The sequence below is a fragment of the Macaca nemestrina genome, chromosome 4 (genome assembly GCF_043159975.1).
Source record: "Macaca nemestrina isolate mMacNem1 chromosome 4, mMacNem.hap1, whole genome shotgun sequence".
NCBI lineage: Eukaryota > Metazoa > Chordata > Mammalia > Primates > Cercopithecidae > Macaca > Macaca nemestrina.
In genome coordinates, this window is record NC_092128.1 from 59904463 (window position 1) to 59919686 (window position 15224).

The following is a 15224-nucleotide window of genomic DNA, read 5'->3' on the forward strand; positions in this document are numbered from 1 at the left end:
ATTAATACTAAATGGATGATATAAGCAGTGAAATTTATACAATTTTTTGAGATGCCAGAAGAATCCCCTGGTATACAAGTATTTTGGAAATCAATTCATTAATTTCTTCTAGAATTTTGTATCAAGGTCATCAACCCAGTGAGCCAAGGCATGTGTCATTAATAAAATTAATCTAGGAGATGATTTCACTAATATGAATAGAGATGAAATGAATAGCCCAAAACCTCAGTGTGCATGTCACCAGTCTGTGTTAGTGTGAAAGGCTGTGCATAATGGTTAACTCTTTTTAATCAAGAGAAGATATTTGCAACATAGTATCTTCTCGGGCAGTTTTAAGCTTAGTTATTTAAAATGCTCCCCTGCTTATATTTTTTTACATCTTATTATGTCACCTTGTTCATTTTCATTTCTCTTCGATTGCTTTTTATTTTACTCTAATAAAATGTAACACCATTTATTTTCTTCATTTGCATTTACAAATGCAAAGTATGCAGAATTATAATTCTTAATTTTAAATGTTTTACCTTCAATTCCCCTTAAAGTGAATTCACTTACTAAGCTGCTGAGTCATTGAGCTGATACTCAGATGCCCTTTCAAAGCAGGCCTGAATTCCCGGATCTCTCCATAGCCGTTTTATTACCTCAGCCAGTTGAGGCGTCATGCCACCATCTTCCAAGGTATTTGCCATTGCATAAAGTTGTCGTTGGTCCTCCTAGAACAATGTTTTGGTGAGAATAAGAATGTATTATTTGGAATCACATACTCTGTTTTCTAATAGAGTATTTTAATGGGATGATTTTAATCTTATTCCTTTAGCTAATAATTCCACCAAACATCTTTTTAAACTATATCGAGGTAAATAGAACTAAAGTTTCTCATGGCTGGTTGATGTCCAGAAGAGTTCTCCTTTGCAAAAACTATAAAATATTATGTGAAGAAATTAGCATATTTTGAAATATATCACTGACTTCTGAATATGATATCAAGAAGGATAATAATACTTTGCTGTATTCATATTGAGTTTGCAGAAGGTCTACATATTATACCAAGGTAAAAGAAAAATTAACCTGATTTAATCTGGTATTTTCTTCTTTTTTTAATCATTGCCATGAATTTTTCTAGAAAAAAAAGCCAAGTAAAAATTAGAGTAGGCCAGGCATGGTGGCTAATACCTGTAATCCCAGCACTTTGGGAGGCTGAGGTGGGCAGATCACTTGAGTCCAGGAGTTTGAGACCAGTCTGGGCAACATGACAAAATTTTTCCTACAAAAAAATTAGTCAGGGATGTAGTGCATATCCAGCTACTAGGGAGACTGTGGTGGGAGAATTGCTTGAGCCTGGGAGGCAGAGGTTGCAGTGAGCAGAGGTTGCACCACTACATTCCAGCGTAGGTGACAGAGCCAGACCCTGTCTCCAGAAAAAAAAAAAAAAAAAAAAATTAGAGTAAAAATGGGAAATGAATTCATTATTCTAAAATTGTATTTTTTCAAAAAATTAATATGTAATATTTTTGGTCATCATGTTACCTCCTCTTAATCATACAAATAAAGAATGGTAAACATTTGGATCCCTATAATATTTTTGAACATTCCTGTAGCTATTGTTGGTTGCATGCCTTTGGAACAAACCAGTAGGGCAGAGGTGAGAATTTTTTATGCAAAGCGAGGATTTATTGTCTTAGTCCTGTTGGGATAAGATCTGGAGCTTACCAGGGAAGAAGGAAAGAGAAGTTTATTGAGTTTAAGTATAAATACTATAGTCAAATATATATTGAGTTTATAGTATAAATACTATAGTCTGTAATTTATTTTAACTAATAATCTAAATAGCTTTATGACAATTTTTTTTTTTTTAAGATTAAGAGGTTGAGTTTCAGAATAATTAAATTGACTGTGGTAATAGTCCAGGCAAATGGAGAAGTCTGAACTTAACCTTGTTTTCAGCCTCCAAAGCTGATATCCTTTTTAGTTCATAATCCTCTTGGTGCATATTATTACAGTTTACAAAACTATACATAAAATATCTCACATAATCCTCACAACTGTGAGATAGACACTATATTTTCTCCATTTTACATATAAGGAATCTAAAATGCTCAAACTTTTAGAAACCAGTAAACCAGTATATACAATAAGCATCAGAATATGAGTCAAACACAAGCACCTTTTGTGCCATGTCAGGCTGTTACTGTGACAGGAAAGTGGTCCCAGTCCAGATCCCAAGAGTAGGTTCTTGGATCTCACACAAGAAAGAATTCAGGACGAGTCCGTACAGTAAAGTGAAAGCAAGTTTATTCAGAAAGTAAAGGAATGAAAGAATGACTACTCCATATACAGAGCAGCCCTGAGGGCTGCTGGTTGCTCATTTTTATGATTTCTTGATGATATGCTAAACAGGGGGTGGATTATTCATGCCTCCCCTTGATAGAGCATGTAGGGTAACTTCCTGACATTGCCATGGCATTTATAAACTGTCATGGTGCTGGTGGGAGTACAGCGGTGAGGACAAGCTGAGGTCACTCTCATGGCCATCTTGGTTTTGGTGGGTTTGGGCCAGCTTCTTTACTGCAGCCTGTTTTATCAGCAACGTCATTACGTCGGCATCTTGTGCCGACCTCTTCTCTCACCCTGTAACTTAGAATGTCTTAACTGTCTGGGAATGAAGCCCAGTGGGTCTGAGTCTCATTTTCCTCAGCTCCTATTTAAGATGAAGTTGTTCTACTTCAAATGTCTCTGACACTACCAATGAAGTATGTTCAATAAGAACTTGCTGCTTTTCTGATACAATTCAGATTATTATTATTTTGAACTGACTACAGTTTTATTCTACCATTTTATCAAGAATCTGCTTGCTCTTTGTATAAAAAATAAGGGTATGTCACTTATTGGTTTTTTTTTTTTCACGTTCAGTATCATAATTGATGCTAAGCAGATTTGATCACATTTTATTCACAGCCTTAAAAATGTATAATTTAAATACAGACTACGTGCTTAATAGTCTACAGATAGAAATGATTAACTCAGTACCTTATTTACTGAATAGATCACATAAGAAAAGCTAAAATATATGTTAAAAATTTGTGATACCTTTGATTTTTTCATCCACTTTAGTGAGGTGTTAATAGGAGATTCTGCTGTTACCACAGTCATTGGTCACTTATTGTTAAAGAGACACAGGTAAGGGGGAAAAAACAAACAAACAAAAAAAAGTATTCTATCTTTCTTCACAATCAGCTTTTATTGTTAAAAGTAAGCTGATCAGATGATCATTGGTCCACATATTCAATGTGTAAACCCAAAACAAAATTCTGAGTCCCCCAAGCAACAGAATTCTAAGCCCTGCAACCTAGAAATCCCTCTTGGCCAAGAGAATTCCAAGGGAAACCTGAAAAACTAGGTCAGGCCTGATAGGAAGGGTGGGGTCAGACGTGCCTCATGAGGCCCTCCTCCCTTTGGAATTCAGGCACAACTCATCAGCATTAACATTAAAACAGATATCTTAGGACTGATAAAACTGACTCTTTATAGCAATAAGATTCCAAATTCCAACCTGACTCCAGTATAGAGCAGGCCCTGAAATAAATTATTTTATTGCCAAATATATATTTTTTGGCATATATAAAAGAATAAAAGAAAATAACAATAAAATAAAAGCTGTCTTTTGTGGGGGAAACTTACACTGTGTAGAGAATCCCCTTCCTTTTTCAAGTCCTTTTCTGATCCTTGTGAGATTAGCTGAGAGTCTAGCACTTTTTAAAGGTCTAAATAGGAAATATTTGCCATCTATTGCCTCTAAGGGTGCCATCTATGAGACTTCATCTATATAATAAGAACTTTGGTCTCCACAACCTCTTAACCCAGAGATTCCTTTCTATTCATTCTAGGCCTTTAGACAATGACTTAATTCTTTCGACCAATTACCAATCAGAAAATGTTTGAATCCACCTATGACTGGAAGGTCCTGCTTCAAGTTATCCTACCTTTCTGGTCCTTGCATGTATTGACTGATATCTGCCTGTAACTTTTATCCCCATAGAATGTATAAAATCAGGCTATGACTTAACTACCTTGGGCATATGTTCTCGGGATCTCCTGAGGCTGTGCCATGGGTCATGGCACTCACATTTGGCTCAAAATAAATCTCTTCAAGTGTTTTACAGAGTTTGGCTTTTTTGTCAACAAATGGCCAAATCAAGTCTCAACTTGGTTTTCCTGCATCAGCACAGGATAGATTTTTAAAACCCCATTTCTCTATTAAATGGATATGAAAGAATACTGCAAGTTCAGTGAAATATGCTCTGGTCACTTTTGCTAGCATCATGCTATCGGCTCCTTCCACTATTAAAGTGCTATTTAGAACAAATGATTCAATAAAACAACCACTACACAGTTTTATCCCTAAGAAGAAAAATTATACATCTTGTCAGCATAGCTTTACAAACCAAACACACTGTTTCATTTCTTTCTTTTTTCTTTTTCTCTTCTTTTCTTTTTTACTTTTTTATTTTTTTATTTTATTTTATTTTTAGACGTAGTCTTCTCTGTCACCCAGGCTAGAGTGCAGTGGCATAACCTAGGCTCACTTCAACCTCCACCTGCCACTTTCAAGCGATTCTCCTGCCTCAGACTCCCAAGTAGCTGAGACTACAGATGTCTGCCACCACACCCAGCTGATTTTTTTTTCTTTTTTTTTTTTTTTTTTTTTTTTTTTTTTTGTAGGGACTGTGTATCACCATGTTGGCCAGGATGGTCTCGATCTCTTGACCTCGTGATCAGCCCACCTCGGCCTTCCAAAGTGCTGAGATTACAGGTGTGAACCACCACATCTGGACTTCCTTTTTTTAAAAAATGTTCTATTTTAAATTTCAATATACTTTATTTGTAGAGGTATGATGAATATAGTTCTAAACACTTACATGTTACAAAGTCTCCCTTGACCACTTCAATCCTACTACCTCCCACAAAGGCAAGTTATCCTATCAGGTTGGTTTTTGTGTCTCCAGACCTTTTACTTTTAAATTTGTGCATGCATAGGTGGAGCCCATGGAGAGGACTTTCAATCCCGGCTGCACATCATCAGCATGTGGTGTACCCTTAACAATGCTGATAGCAGAACTGCAACCTAAACAAAATGAATCAGAATCTGCATGTCAGGCTCTGCAAAGGTAGCTTTTAAAAGCTTCAAGGTGATGCAACTGTTCTGACTGCATTAAGAATCTCTGGCAATATACAGTTGTTATTTTTTTAACCATAAATAACACTTTATTGAACATAGTGTATTTCAATTCTTGATGTTCTTCTGTGCTTATTGAAAAGCTGGTATAATTTAAATAATTCTTTAAATTTAAAATTCTTTAAAGCTTTTCAGGGTTTGAGCCTATCCATCAAATGTGAATTTTTAAAATATATAACACCAAAATGTATAGGTATTACGAAAAGTTATCTTCCTCATAATGGCCAAACTGATTGAACACTTAAGTCCTACTATTTTATTGTTATATTTTTAAAACTCTAGTAATTTCTCACCAAACTCAAAACTGAAAACCCAAATCCCTTATCCCTTACTGTGACTCACAAGGCTCTACATGTTTTGACCCCCTCTTTCCCTCCTTTCTCCCTTTCTCTCGCTGACCCCAAGACTCAAGATGCACTGAACAACTTGTTGCTTCTTGAACTCACCAAGCCCCCATTTCAGCGCATTTCAACGGTTGTTCCCTCCATGTCCTTCCTGTGGTTCACTTCCTTTTTCACTCAAGTCTCTTCCCAATACCACCTCCTCAATGAAGCCTTCTCTAATCATCCTGTCTGCTACATTTTTCAAATAACAACCTGTGGATTTGAGTGGCATCCCAAATAAGTTTTATTTCCCTATGAGGTATTTGGAAAGGCTTGGGAATTACAGTGGGCCTGGAATGGCTCATTCTCTCTCTCTCTCTCTTTTTTTTTTTAAGAATATTTCTTTTATTTATTAATTCATTTCTTATTTTACTTTAAGTTCTGGGATACATGTGCAGAACATGAAGGTTTGTTACATAAGTATACATGTGCTATGGTGGTTTGCTGCACCTGTCAACCCATCTTCATTCTCTTAAGATTGTGTAACTTTGGGATTACATGGTATAGAAAATAAAATATGTGTTTTCCCTGCAGATTACTCAGACCTTCATCATTAATATTAGGTATCTCAGGTGGTCTTAGAACTTTGTGGAACTTATTCTGAACCCTACAGTCGTATTTCCAAAGATCATGGAAAAAACATCAAAAGAAAGGAAGGCTATGTCGTTTACTTAGTAATTGTGAGAAACGCTAAGTTAAAAATGCCATGTTTTGTTGCTACTGGGTTTTCAGAATCTTTGAGTAGTAATATTGGTCGCAAATTTCCAAGTTGTTATTGTATGCATATATACCAAATGGATTTGATCACAGAACTTCAATTGTAGAACATCTTGAGGAATCAGTGCTGCTTTTTGGTTCATATTGTAGAGTTTACTTTGTAGGGTTCTATGTCCAAGATGATTACAACACCACTCAAATTATGTAGTAAAAGTGTTATAATTTTCAGCATTCTTTTATGTCAGTTGAGTGGATTCTATATGCTCCAAAATAGGATATAATAATATGCAAAATGATAAGTAGTTATTTACTAAGTATCTTCATTATTTCTCCTTTCCTGTTTCTTCAGTTTAACCCTCTTTTCAAGTTTTATGCTTATGAAATATAAGTCTATCAAATACGAAGCCACAACCAATGAGAACAAGCCCCATTTAGCTGCTTCCCCTCTAACTACATATCCCATCTCTCTCCTACTCCTTGGCCATAGTTCCTAAAAATATTGCCCTTAACTGTTCCAATAGCCTATTCTAATTTTTCCACATTCTCCACAGGAGTAGGAGTCCACCATTCTTCTGAAATCTCTCTCACTATATTCCCAATGGCTCCATATTTCTAAATCCAATAGATTCTATTTAATAGTCTCCTTTCTTGACTTCTGAAGACCTTTCAGTGTCGATAATTCCCTTTGGAACACTTCTCTTGAATTCTGTGATTTCATACTTCTGACTTCCATTTACTCCTCTATCCTCTCCCCTGAAGTTTTCTTTTCCTAACAAGTGAGCAGAAAATATTGTGGTGGTTTTTTTGTTTTTGTTTTTTAACACTCTTCCCTAGACTCTGTTATCCCTAATACCTTTCCCTTCTTAATCTAAGTGCTTCATCTATTCCATCCTACTTTCTTAGTATGAATTATATGCCATAGTATAATGGCATGCCAATAACACCTAGATTTAGATCTCTAGACAAAGTGTCTATTTTGGGCTTCAAATGCACATTTGTAATTGCTTACATATGTAGATATCAAATAGAACTTACAAACTCATTTCCAAAGCCAAACTAATTAGTTCTTTTCTATCCGCATTTAATGTTAGTGTTCCCCTTCTTAGTAATACCTTCTTTCAGCAAGGATGGAGCTCCACATTTAGTTGCACAGCCTTTTTGAAATAGTATATCATTTGTAATTATTTGTTAAACATCAAACTCTCCTCTCCTGATGACAAATATTATTTCCATCTCAGTTACTGCTGAGCCCTTACTACATCCCCAGTATCCAACTAAATGTCTACCACATAAATAGTTTAATAAAAAATAATATTTTCAAATGATGTTGGATGCATAGATTTCACTACATAAATTTTAATGAGCCTATATTCAAAACAAGTATTGAAAAATAATAATACCTAATATTTATTGAAAATTTTCATTCTATAATACTCTGTATTATAGTGGATTTCTTATGTTTTTGCTTCCTCTTTTAATAGTGATTGTAACTCAAGGAGGAAAACCATAATATTCTGTGGAAGCAGACACTGAAGTTTAGAGAGGTTAACTTGTCCAAACTTATAGACCCAGTGACTAATAAAGCTCACATAAATTTTCTATCAGAACTTCCTCTCCTTGGCAGTCTGTGTGGTGATGTGCAGATGGTTGTATAAAAGCATATGTACTTGTATAAATAATTGAGAGCTAATCAGAACTCTGAAAGTCACATGTAGGTAGTGCTTAGCAATCAATCTATTAAATAAACAATTTTAAACAGGTCATAGTATATTAATCTCAAAATCAAGTACTAGAATGCAGTTGAAACTGCTAGAGTTTACATCAGTTGAAATAAAAATATGAACTATGTTGTGCCTGACAATTGTGATGTTCTGATAGTTGAGGACATAGGTACTCCTGAGAAGTTATGGCAATGGCTAGGTGCTGCTTAAGTTGCTCTATTTACACCATTCAATGTACAGTTTGAATAAACTGTACTTTTATTTTTAATTAGCATGATGGCAGCAATGTGTATAGTTTATTATTTTCACTTCCCCTGTATGTCAAACCACTAAGACTTTTACTAATAAATCTCACGTTTCTCTCTCTCTGTTTTTTTTTCAAGACAGGGTCTTGCTCTGTTGCCCAGGCTGGAGTGCAGTGGCAACATCACAGCTCTACTGCAACCTCGACCTCCCAAGCTCAAGTGAAACTCTCACCTCAGCCTCCCAAGTAGCTGGGACTACAGGTACACACCACCATGCCTAGCTAATTTTTTTTCCTTTTTTTCTTCTCCTTTTTTTTTTTTTTTATAGAGACAAGATCTGGTTATATTTTTCAGACTGGTCTGGAACTCCCAGGCTCAAGCAATCTTCTTGCCTCACCCTCTCAAAGTGTTGAGATTATAGGCGTGAGCCACCACACCAGGTCAAAGCTCAGGTCTTTAGTGATCAGAGCATCACTGTTTCACAAACTCTGGGTCATATGAAGGATACAGTATAATTAAATAAGTAGCAATAGGCAAGGTGATTTCCAACTTCTCTGACACAAATGCATGGAATACCATATTGCATCTACAAATTTAAACATCATTAAATCATTCTTAAAGGAATTAAGAAGGTACATCTATTTTAGTGACTATTATTGCCTAAGATAAAAAGACAAAATATTTCTAATCATTAAATCCCTTAAAAGCAAAAAGCACTATAATGGAATCCAGGAGAAGTGGGTTTTGCCATGAACTCTAGCTACTTAATGTAAACCAACTAATCTTCTTTGATCCTTGTTTTTTAAATTAAGGTGGTTATACTATGTTGTCTCTTAAGAGTCAATTTAAAATCCTAGTATCTTAGAAAAAGCCAAGGTTCAGATCCATAACTGAACTACACTTAAATAAGAACATGATCACTAAGTCATAGAGAGATAAAGAATAAAAGGATCTTGGAGTTCACCTCCTCCAAGTTCCCCTTATTTATTTATTTATTTATTTTATTATACTTTAAGTTCTAGGGTACATGTGCATAACGTGCAGGTTTGTTACATATGTATACTTGTGCCATGTTGGTGTGCTGCACCCATCAACTCGTCAGCACCCATCATAGGTGGGAACTGAACAATGAGATCACTTGGACTCGGGAAGGGGAACATCAAGTTCCCCTTTTACACATGAGTGGGAAACTGTAGCCAGAGAGATAGATTGGAGCAAACTGTGGAGAAAACTAGAAATGGGAATCAGTAAAATATCTGACTCCTCGCTTTATAAAGTATCTGCCTGAAGACCATACTTAGCATTTCTTTGTTCCTTGAAGAAAAGTGACAAGAAAAAGGGGGATTTCCCCTTTCTTTACATTAAGAGCATGGAAAAGCCGCCTTTGTTTGTTTGTTTTAATTGTAATGATTTCTAGTGGTCATTTACAAGATCCAGTGGCCATTTACAAGGTCCACTAAGCTGGTTGAGGGAGTTCAAATGACTCCTCTTTCTTTATTCTTACTATGCTTTTGTTCTCTATTTTTATTGTTTCTATAGCAAGGTTTCCAAGAATTACATTGGTAGGCATTCAACTGGCACCCTCTGGAGGTAACCAGATGCCCAGCTGCTCCTGGAGGGGACATATGGAAATAGGTGAGTTCTTCTTGTGGATTCTACTCAGTTTCTCTTTTTTGGGTGGGGTCAACTATGGTTCTTTGGATAATACTATAAGTTTCATTTGCCAAATATTTTTATATATTTGCCTATAAACTTTTAAAGTAAGTGGATTTCAAATATATTTTAATATAAAATAACTATATAGCAAAATATAAAGTAGGGAGAAAATAATTTTGTTGTTACCTTACAAACAGAACTATGACTACTTGAATATACTTAATATACAACCATTTGCTTGCTCCTACAATTTGAATTCTTTTTTAAAAAACTTAGCATTATAATCATTTCCCTGTTGCCACGCAGACTTTGTAATCATCATCAAACATTAATTATAATTATTGCGTTATTAAACATTGTTAGTCTCTTTGAAATGACATAACTAAAAAATTAATGTAGAGATATTGCAAATTGTGTTTATGCCATAAACTTTTGCATTTAGCAATCGTAAACAATATTTTTGTTTCTTATGGTGTATTATTTGATATTAAGTTTAATCCTCAGGAAAACAACTAATGTTGAATAACAGTATACAGTAAAAAAGTTTCACTTCAAGGAAAATAAGAAATCTTACACAAAACATAATTAATGTTTCAAAATTCATGTTTCATATTTTTAAATTTTGGGTATAGATTAATACTATGAACTTATTAAGTCCTCTTATTTTGTGGCTCAAACTCTATTGCAGGACATACAGCTGTCATTATTTGCATACTTACTGCGCTTCTGGGATTTACATAATCAATTCCAAGGGTAGTCATGGCTTTCACAATAGCTAGGATGGATTGCAATGTATTACTGTAAATTACTGCTTTGAACTCCATGCATTCTTGCTCACTGTAACCATTCTTATGGATGATCCTATAATTTAAACATGAAAAGTTTCTGTGAGTTGAATAATTGATTGTAACACTAAAGCACATCAAAATAAGTTACTTGAATACAATTATAGTATATTTTCATTAAAAAGGAATTTTGACCATATGTATATGCTAAATCTAAACAATTTTATGCCTTTGGACTTTCATTATCATTGTCATTCATACAATATTTTCTTTCTGGGCTACCATGATAAATACAAAAGGACTTAGGATTTGTTATTTTAACATACTTTTCTGAAACGAGTAAATCATAAGCATTATACTTAGAAAGCCTGTTTTTTTGTTTTTGTTTTTGTTTTTAAGAAAAAAAAAATATAGACTCTCAGGACAAAGATATATTCACAGTTTTGAAACTTGGCCTTGTGTCCACAACCTGATGTCTAGAGGAAGTTAAGTCATTTAGAACATTCATGACTTTTCCTATCATGCTGGAAAATAGGAGTGCCTTCTTTCTATTTACAGCATCAACAAAGGCATCTTTTTTAGTACAGGTAATTGCCCTGTGTTAAATCTCTTGTCAGTTCTCCATCTGTGTACGTGCCACTGAGTTATAAAAGTTGAAATGCCTGACATTTTATTTGGCTGAACTCTTCTCTACCTTCCACTCATTCAGTCAAACTCAAGATTTTACTAGAAGTTTTGGAATAATAGCTTAAAATAGATTTACCTATCAAAAGCTAAAGTCATTACATGTGCCAGTTACGTATTTTTGCATCTTTATTGTAGAATTGTTTTTGTTCCTTTCTATAATGTTTTAATTGTCTTGAAGTGCTTTGTATTCGTTAGGCGTCTTTTTGGATGTCTTATTACTAAATGTTTATATTGTGTCTACACGTATAAAGGCTTTAGCATAGAGGGGAAAAGAGCACAAATGCCTCTTTAATGTCTTTGAAGATATTAGAACCTTCATATACAAGAAATCTCAACTGAAAGAAGTAAAAGCAGGGCCTATATTTGTTATTTGTCGTTTTTTTTTATTTGATTACAAATCATTGCTGAACTTCTATGTTAAACATGGTCATGTCTATCTTGCTGCATTGAATCATTAAATAACTTAAGTAAATAAAGTAGACAAAGACTGTAGAAAAAATGCAGTAAAATGTCTTTATGGATAGATCAAGAATAAGTTTACTAAAGAAATCCCAGTTTTCTGTCAAATCGAACTTGGAAAATTATTTTAATTATTAAAATGGCAACTGTGAATAAACGTGGGGTACTTAGGTGTTCTTCATGAAACAAGTTCTGACTGCTATCAGAAGTGAAGAAACATTTATCACAAAGAAAAATTATAAAAACAGATGTTAAAATGTCCAGTTGAAGTGGGACTTTAAACAACATCATTTTTCCAGGAGCTGCATATATCAATTTCTGTGAGACAGAGCACTCCAACTGCAGAGTTGGTTCCTAGGTCTGTTGAAATTCATAAGCTTTCACGGGGCATTTTCTGTGACATACTGTGTTATGTGGTAAAGAGAATACATTATATAAGTCCCTCCTTCCCAAACCATAGACTACAGCACTGCTGTATAATATGTTAGTCACTAGATGATTAATTAAAATTAAATAAAATTAAAAATTTAATTTCTCCATCACACTATCAACATTTCAAGTGGCTACTAAGGCCACACGTGGCTAGCAGCTGCCATATTTTAAGGCAAGATAGATAACTTTCCTATCATCACACAAAGTTCGGTTGAAGAGTACTGAGTTATAAGAAGGCAGAGCATATAAAGAGATTTTTGAACATTATGATAATGTATAGGACCAAACGCTACATATAGTAAGATGCTATAGAAAATAAAAAGTGATAAACTCTACTAGGAGTTGGTGTAAGGTATCAGAGAAGACATCTTGGAAGCAGTGATAATCAGCTAATTGTTCAAGGATAGTTTTCCTAGATGATCAAAAGGGCAGAGAATCATTCTAGGCAGAAAGATCAATATGAACAAGTAGATGCTCACAATTTTCAAGCATTCAATATGTGCCAAGCACTGTTGTAAGCACTTCATCTGTCTTCATATTTCTGACAATAAGCCCTTTAAAGTAGATACAATTATGTTCTACATTTTATAAATAAGAAATATCAGCACAGATAAATTAAGCAAATATCCCCAACTTATTCAGCTAGTGTGTGGTACAGCTGGACCACAAACACAATCTGATTTACAGTCCATGATCTTAGCCATGAAGCTCAGCCTTCTATAGTGTGCTAGTCTACAGACTTACAAAAGGTCAGCATTAGTGAAGCAGGAAGTAGGAGGGGAGAAATTATAGGATAGGAGGATGAAGACATCAGCAAGAACTGGACTCCAGTGTCTTGTGTGCCATGGCAAGGAGATTGATCTCGATAGCATGGGTGAAGAGTTGAATTCAGGAGATACAATCAGCTTTAAATGGATCAGTTCATGGCAGTGTGGATAATGTAATGAAGGGAAGGGCAGGGAGGTAGTAGCTCCTGAGGAAGATACTGAATTAATCTAGGTCAGAAATGATGACCAATGGAGATCAATGATGTGTTTGGAGACCAATTGTGTAGATGTGGCATGACTTAGTGAAAGGGTGAAGGCTTAGTATAACTATGCTGAGATTTATTGCGTTGTAGGCTGGTGGTGTTGTAATCAATTTTAGGGCAATAGAGGCCAGATGGGAGATAGGTTTAATGTTTATTCTGATTTGGACCTAGCCAGACAATATAGCAGTAGATGTATCTGCCTCCCTAGTTTAGACAAAGTGTGTGAGTTTGAAAGAAATACTCTGAAACAGTCAGCTTGAAGATTCCGGTGAAAATCACAGAACTCTGGAAGTTTTCGTTTGAAGGTGCAGAGTAAGTAGAGAAGTGCCAGTGTCTCCCAGTACAGTAAAGACACTAACATTTTAAGTGTAGTCAGAGATAGAGTTAGAAGAACAAAGGAGATAGAGTTAGATGAACTGGGAAAGAGTTCTAAAGAAGCTGAAGAAAAATATTAAGAGGGAACAGTGATGTAATATGGAATTAACATAAGGACTTAAGGAGACTTCAAATAAAATTACTATTCAAAGATGACATGATAAATAATCTTCGTAAGGGCAACTTCTGCAACTTACCAGAGGTGAAAGTGTGATGAAAATGGCTGAAAATGGAAAGTGGAAAGTAAAGAGAGCAAATTTTGATTTTTTTTTTACAGAAATTCTACTGAAAAAAGGAAAGATAAAGCAGAACAAGGAAATTTGCTCTTTTTAAATAATAAAAGAAGTGCTCACTGTAGAAAATGTGAAAAGCCTAACAATATTAAAAGCAAAGGTGCTTTGAATTTTAAATTCCACTATTGAGAGAAAATTTATTTGAACACTGGTATATGTTCTTTCATTTAAAAAAATTATCTATTTGATCATACTTGAGGTTAAAATGTTCATGCACCGGGCACAGTGGCTCATGCCTGTAATCCCAGCACTTTGGGAGGCTAAGGCAGGTGGATCACTTGAGGTTAGGATTTCGAGACCAGCCTGGCCAACATAGTGAAATCCCAACTCTAGTAAAAATATCCAAAGGAAAAAAAAATTAGCCGGGCATTGTGGCAGGTGCCTGTAATCCCAGCTACTCAGAAGGCTGAGGCAGGAGAATTGCTTGAACCTGAGAGGTGGAGATTGCAGTGAGCCAAGATTGTGCCACTGCACTCCAGCCTAGGTGACAGAGTGCGACCCTTTCCCAAATAAATAAATTAAATCAATAAAATAAAATTTAAAATGTTCATGCAATTTTGTAACCTGTTTTTTTAGTTAACATAGCATTTCCACATATTTAAACCTTCTCATACACATGAGATTAATACATGATTTGTAATAGTTATATAATATTGCAATTGAAGAATGAATACTCCTGTAACTTTGCAACCTAATTGCTTATGTTTTATTTTAATTTGTGGTACTTTATTCTATCCCATATTTCATTATCTTAGTGATATAAGCCTTTTATACAGGCTTTTATATTTTATATTTTTGAATTATTTTCACATTTTTGCATATTTTATCATTTTTGACAATTCTCAGAAACATATTTAGATCAATAATTTCAATTTTCCCAGCTTACTATGTATATTAAAATTATTTTTATAAATTTTCTGTAATATATAATTTTACAAGTAGCAATTAAAAATATCCATTTCTCAAAATCTCATTCTTATTGGGTAACATTATTTTTTAATTATTGTTTGTCAATTTACTACAATGAAAAATTACTTCATTATTTATTTGATTTTTAATTTTTATAATTAATGAGGTTACACTAAAATACATTATTTATCTATTGAATTTTATCATTTCTATACTCTCTGTTCATAGCCTATCCCTATTTATATATATTGGGAGGCTTATTGTTTTACTTAGCAATCTGTGGGCCTTTGTATACTAGT

The 15224-nt window shown here is 34.5% G+C and overlaps 1 protein-coding gene across 3 annotated transcripts in view; it reads right to left on the minus strand.

Annotated features, from left to right (window-relative positions):
* Positions 1 to 15224, minus strand: part of LOC105475386 (G protein subunit alpha transducin 3) — an 84179-nt gene that overhangs the window by 20778 nt on the left and 48177 nt on the right. For 2 of the 3 annotated variants that reach the window (XM_011730585.2, XM_071094084.1), the window contains exons 3-4: positions 10675 to 10816; positions 556 to 713 (exon numbers count right to left, since the gene is read on the minus strand). In XM_011730585.2, the coding sequence (XP_011728887.1) occupies positions 556 to 713; positions 10675 to 10816 (300 nt within the window). Of the gene's footprint in view, positions 1 to 555; positions 714 to 2164; positions 2543 to 10674; positions 10817 to 15224 lie in introns of those variants that run through there. The other variant, XM_071094083.1, reaches the window with a different exon arrangement.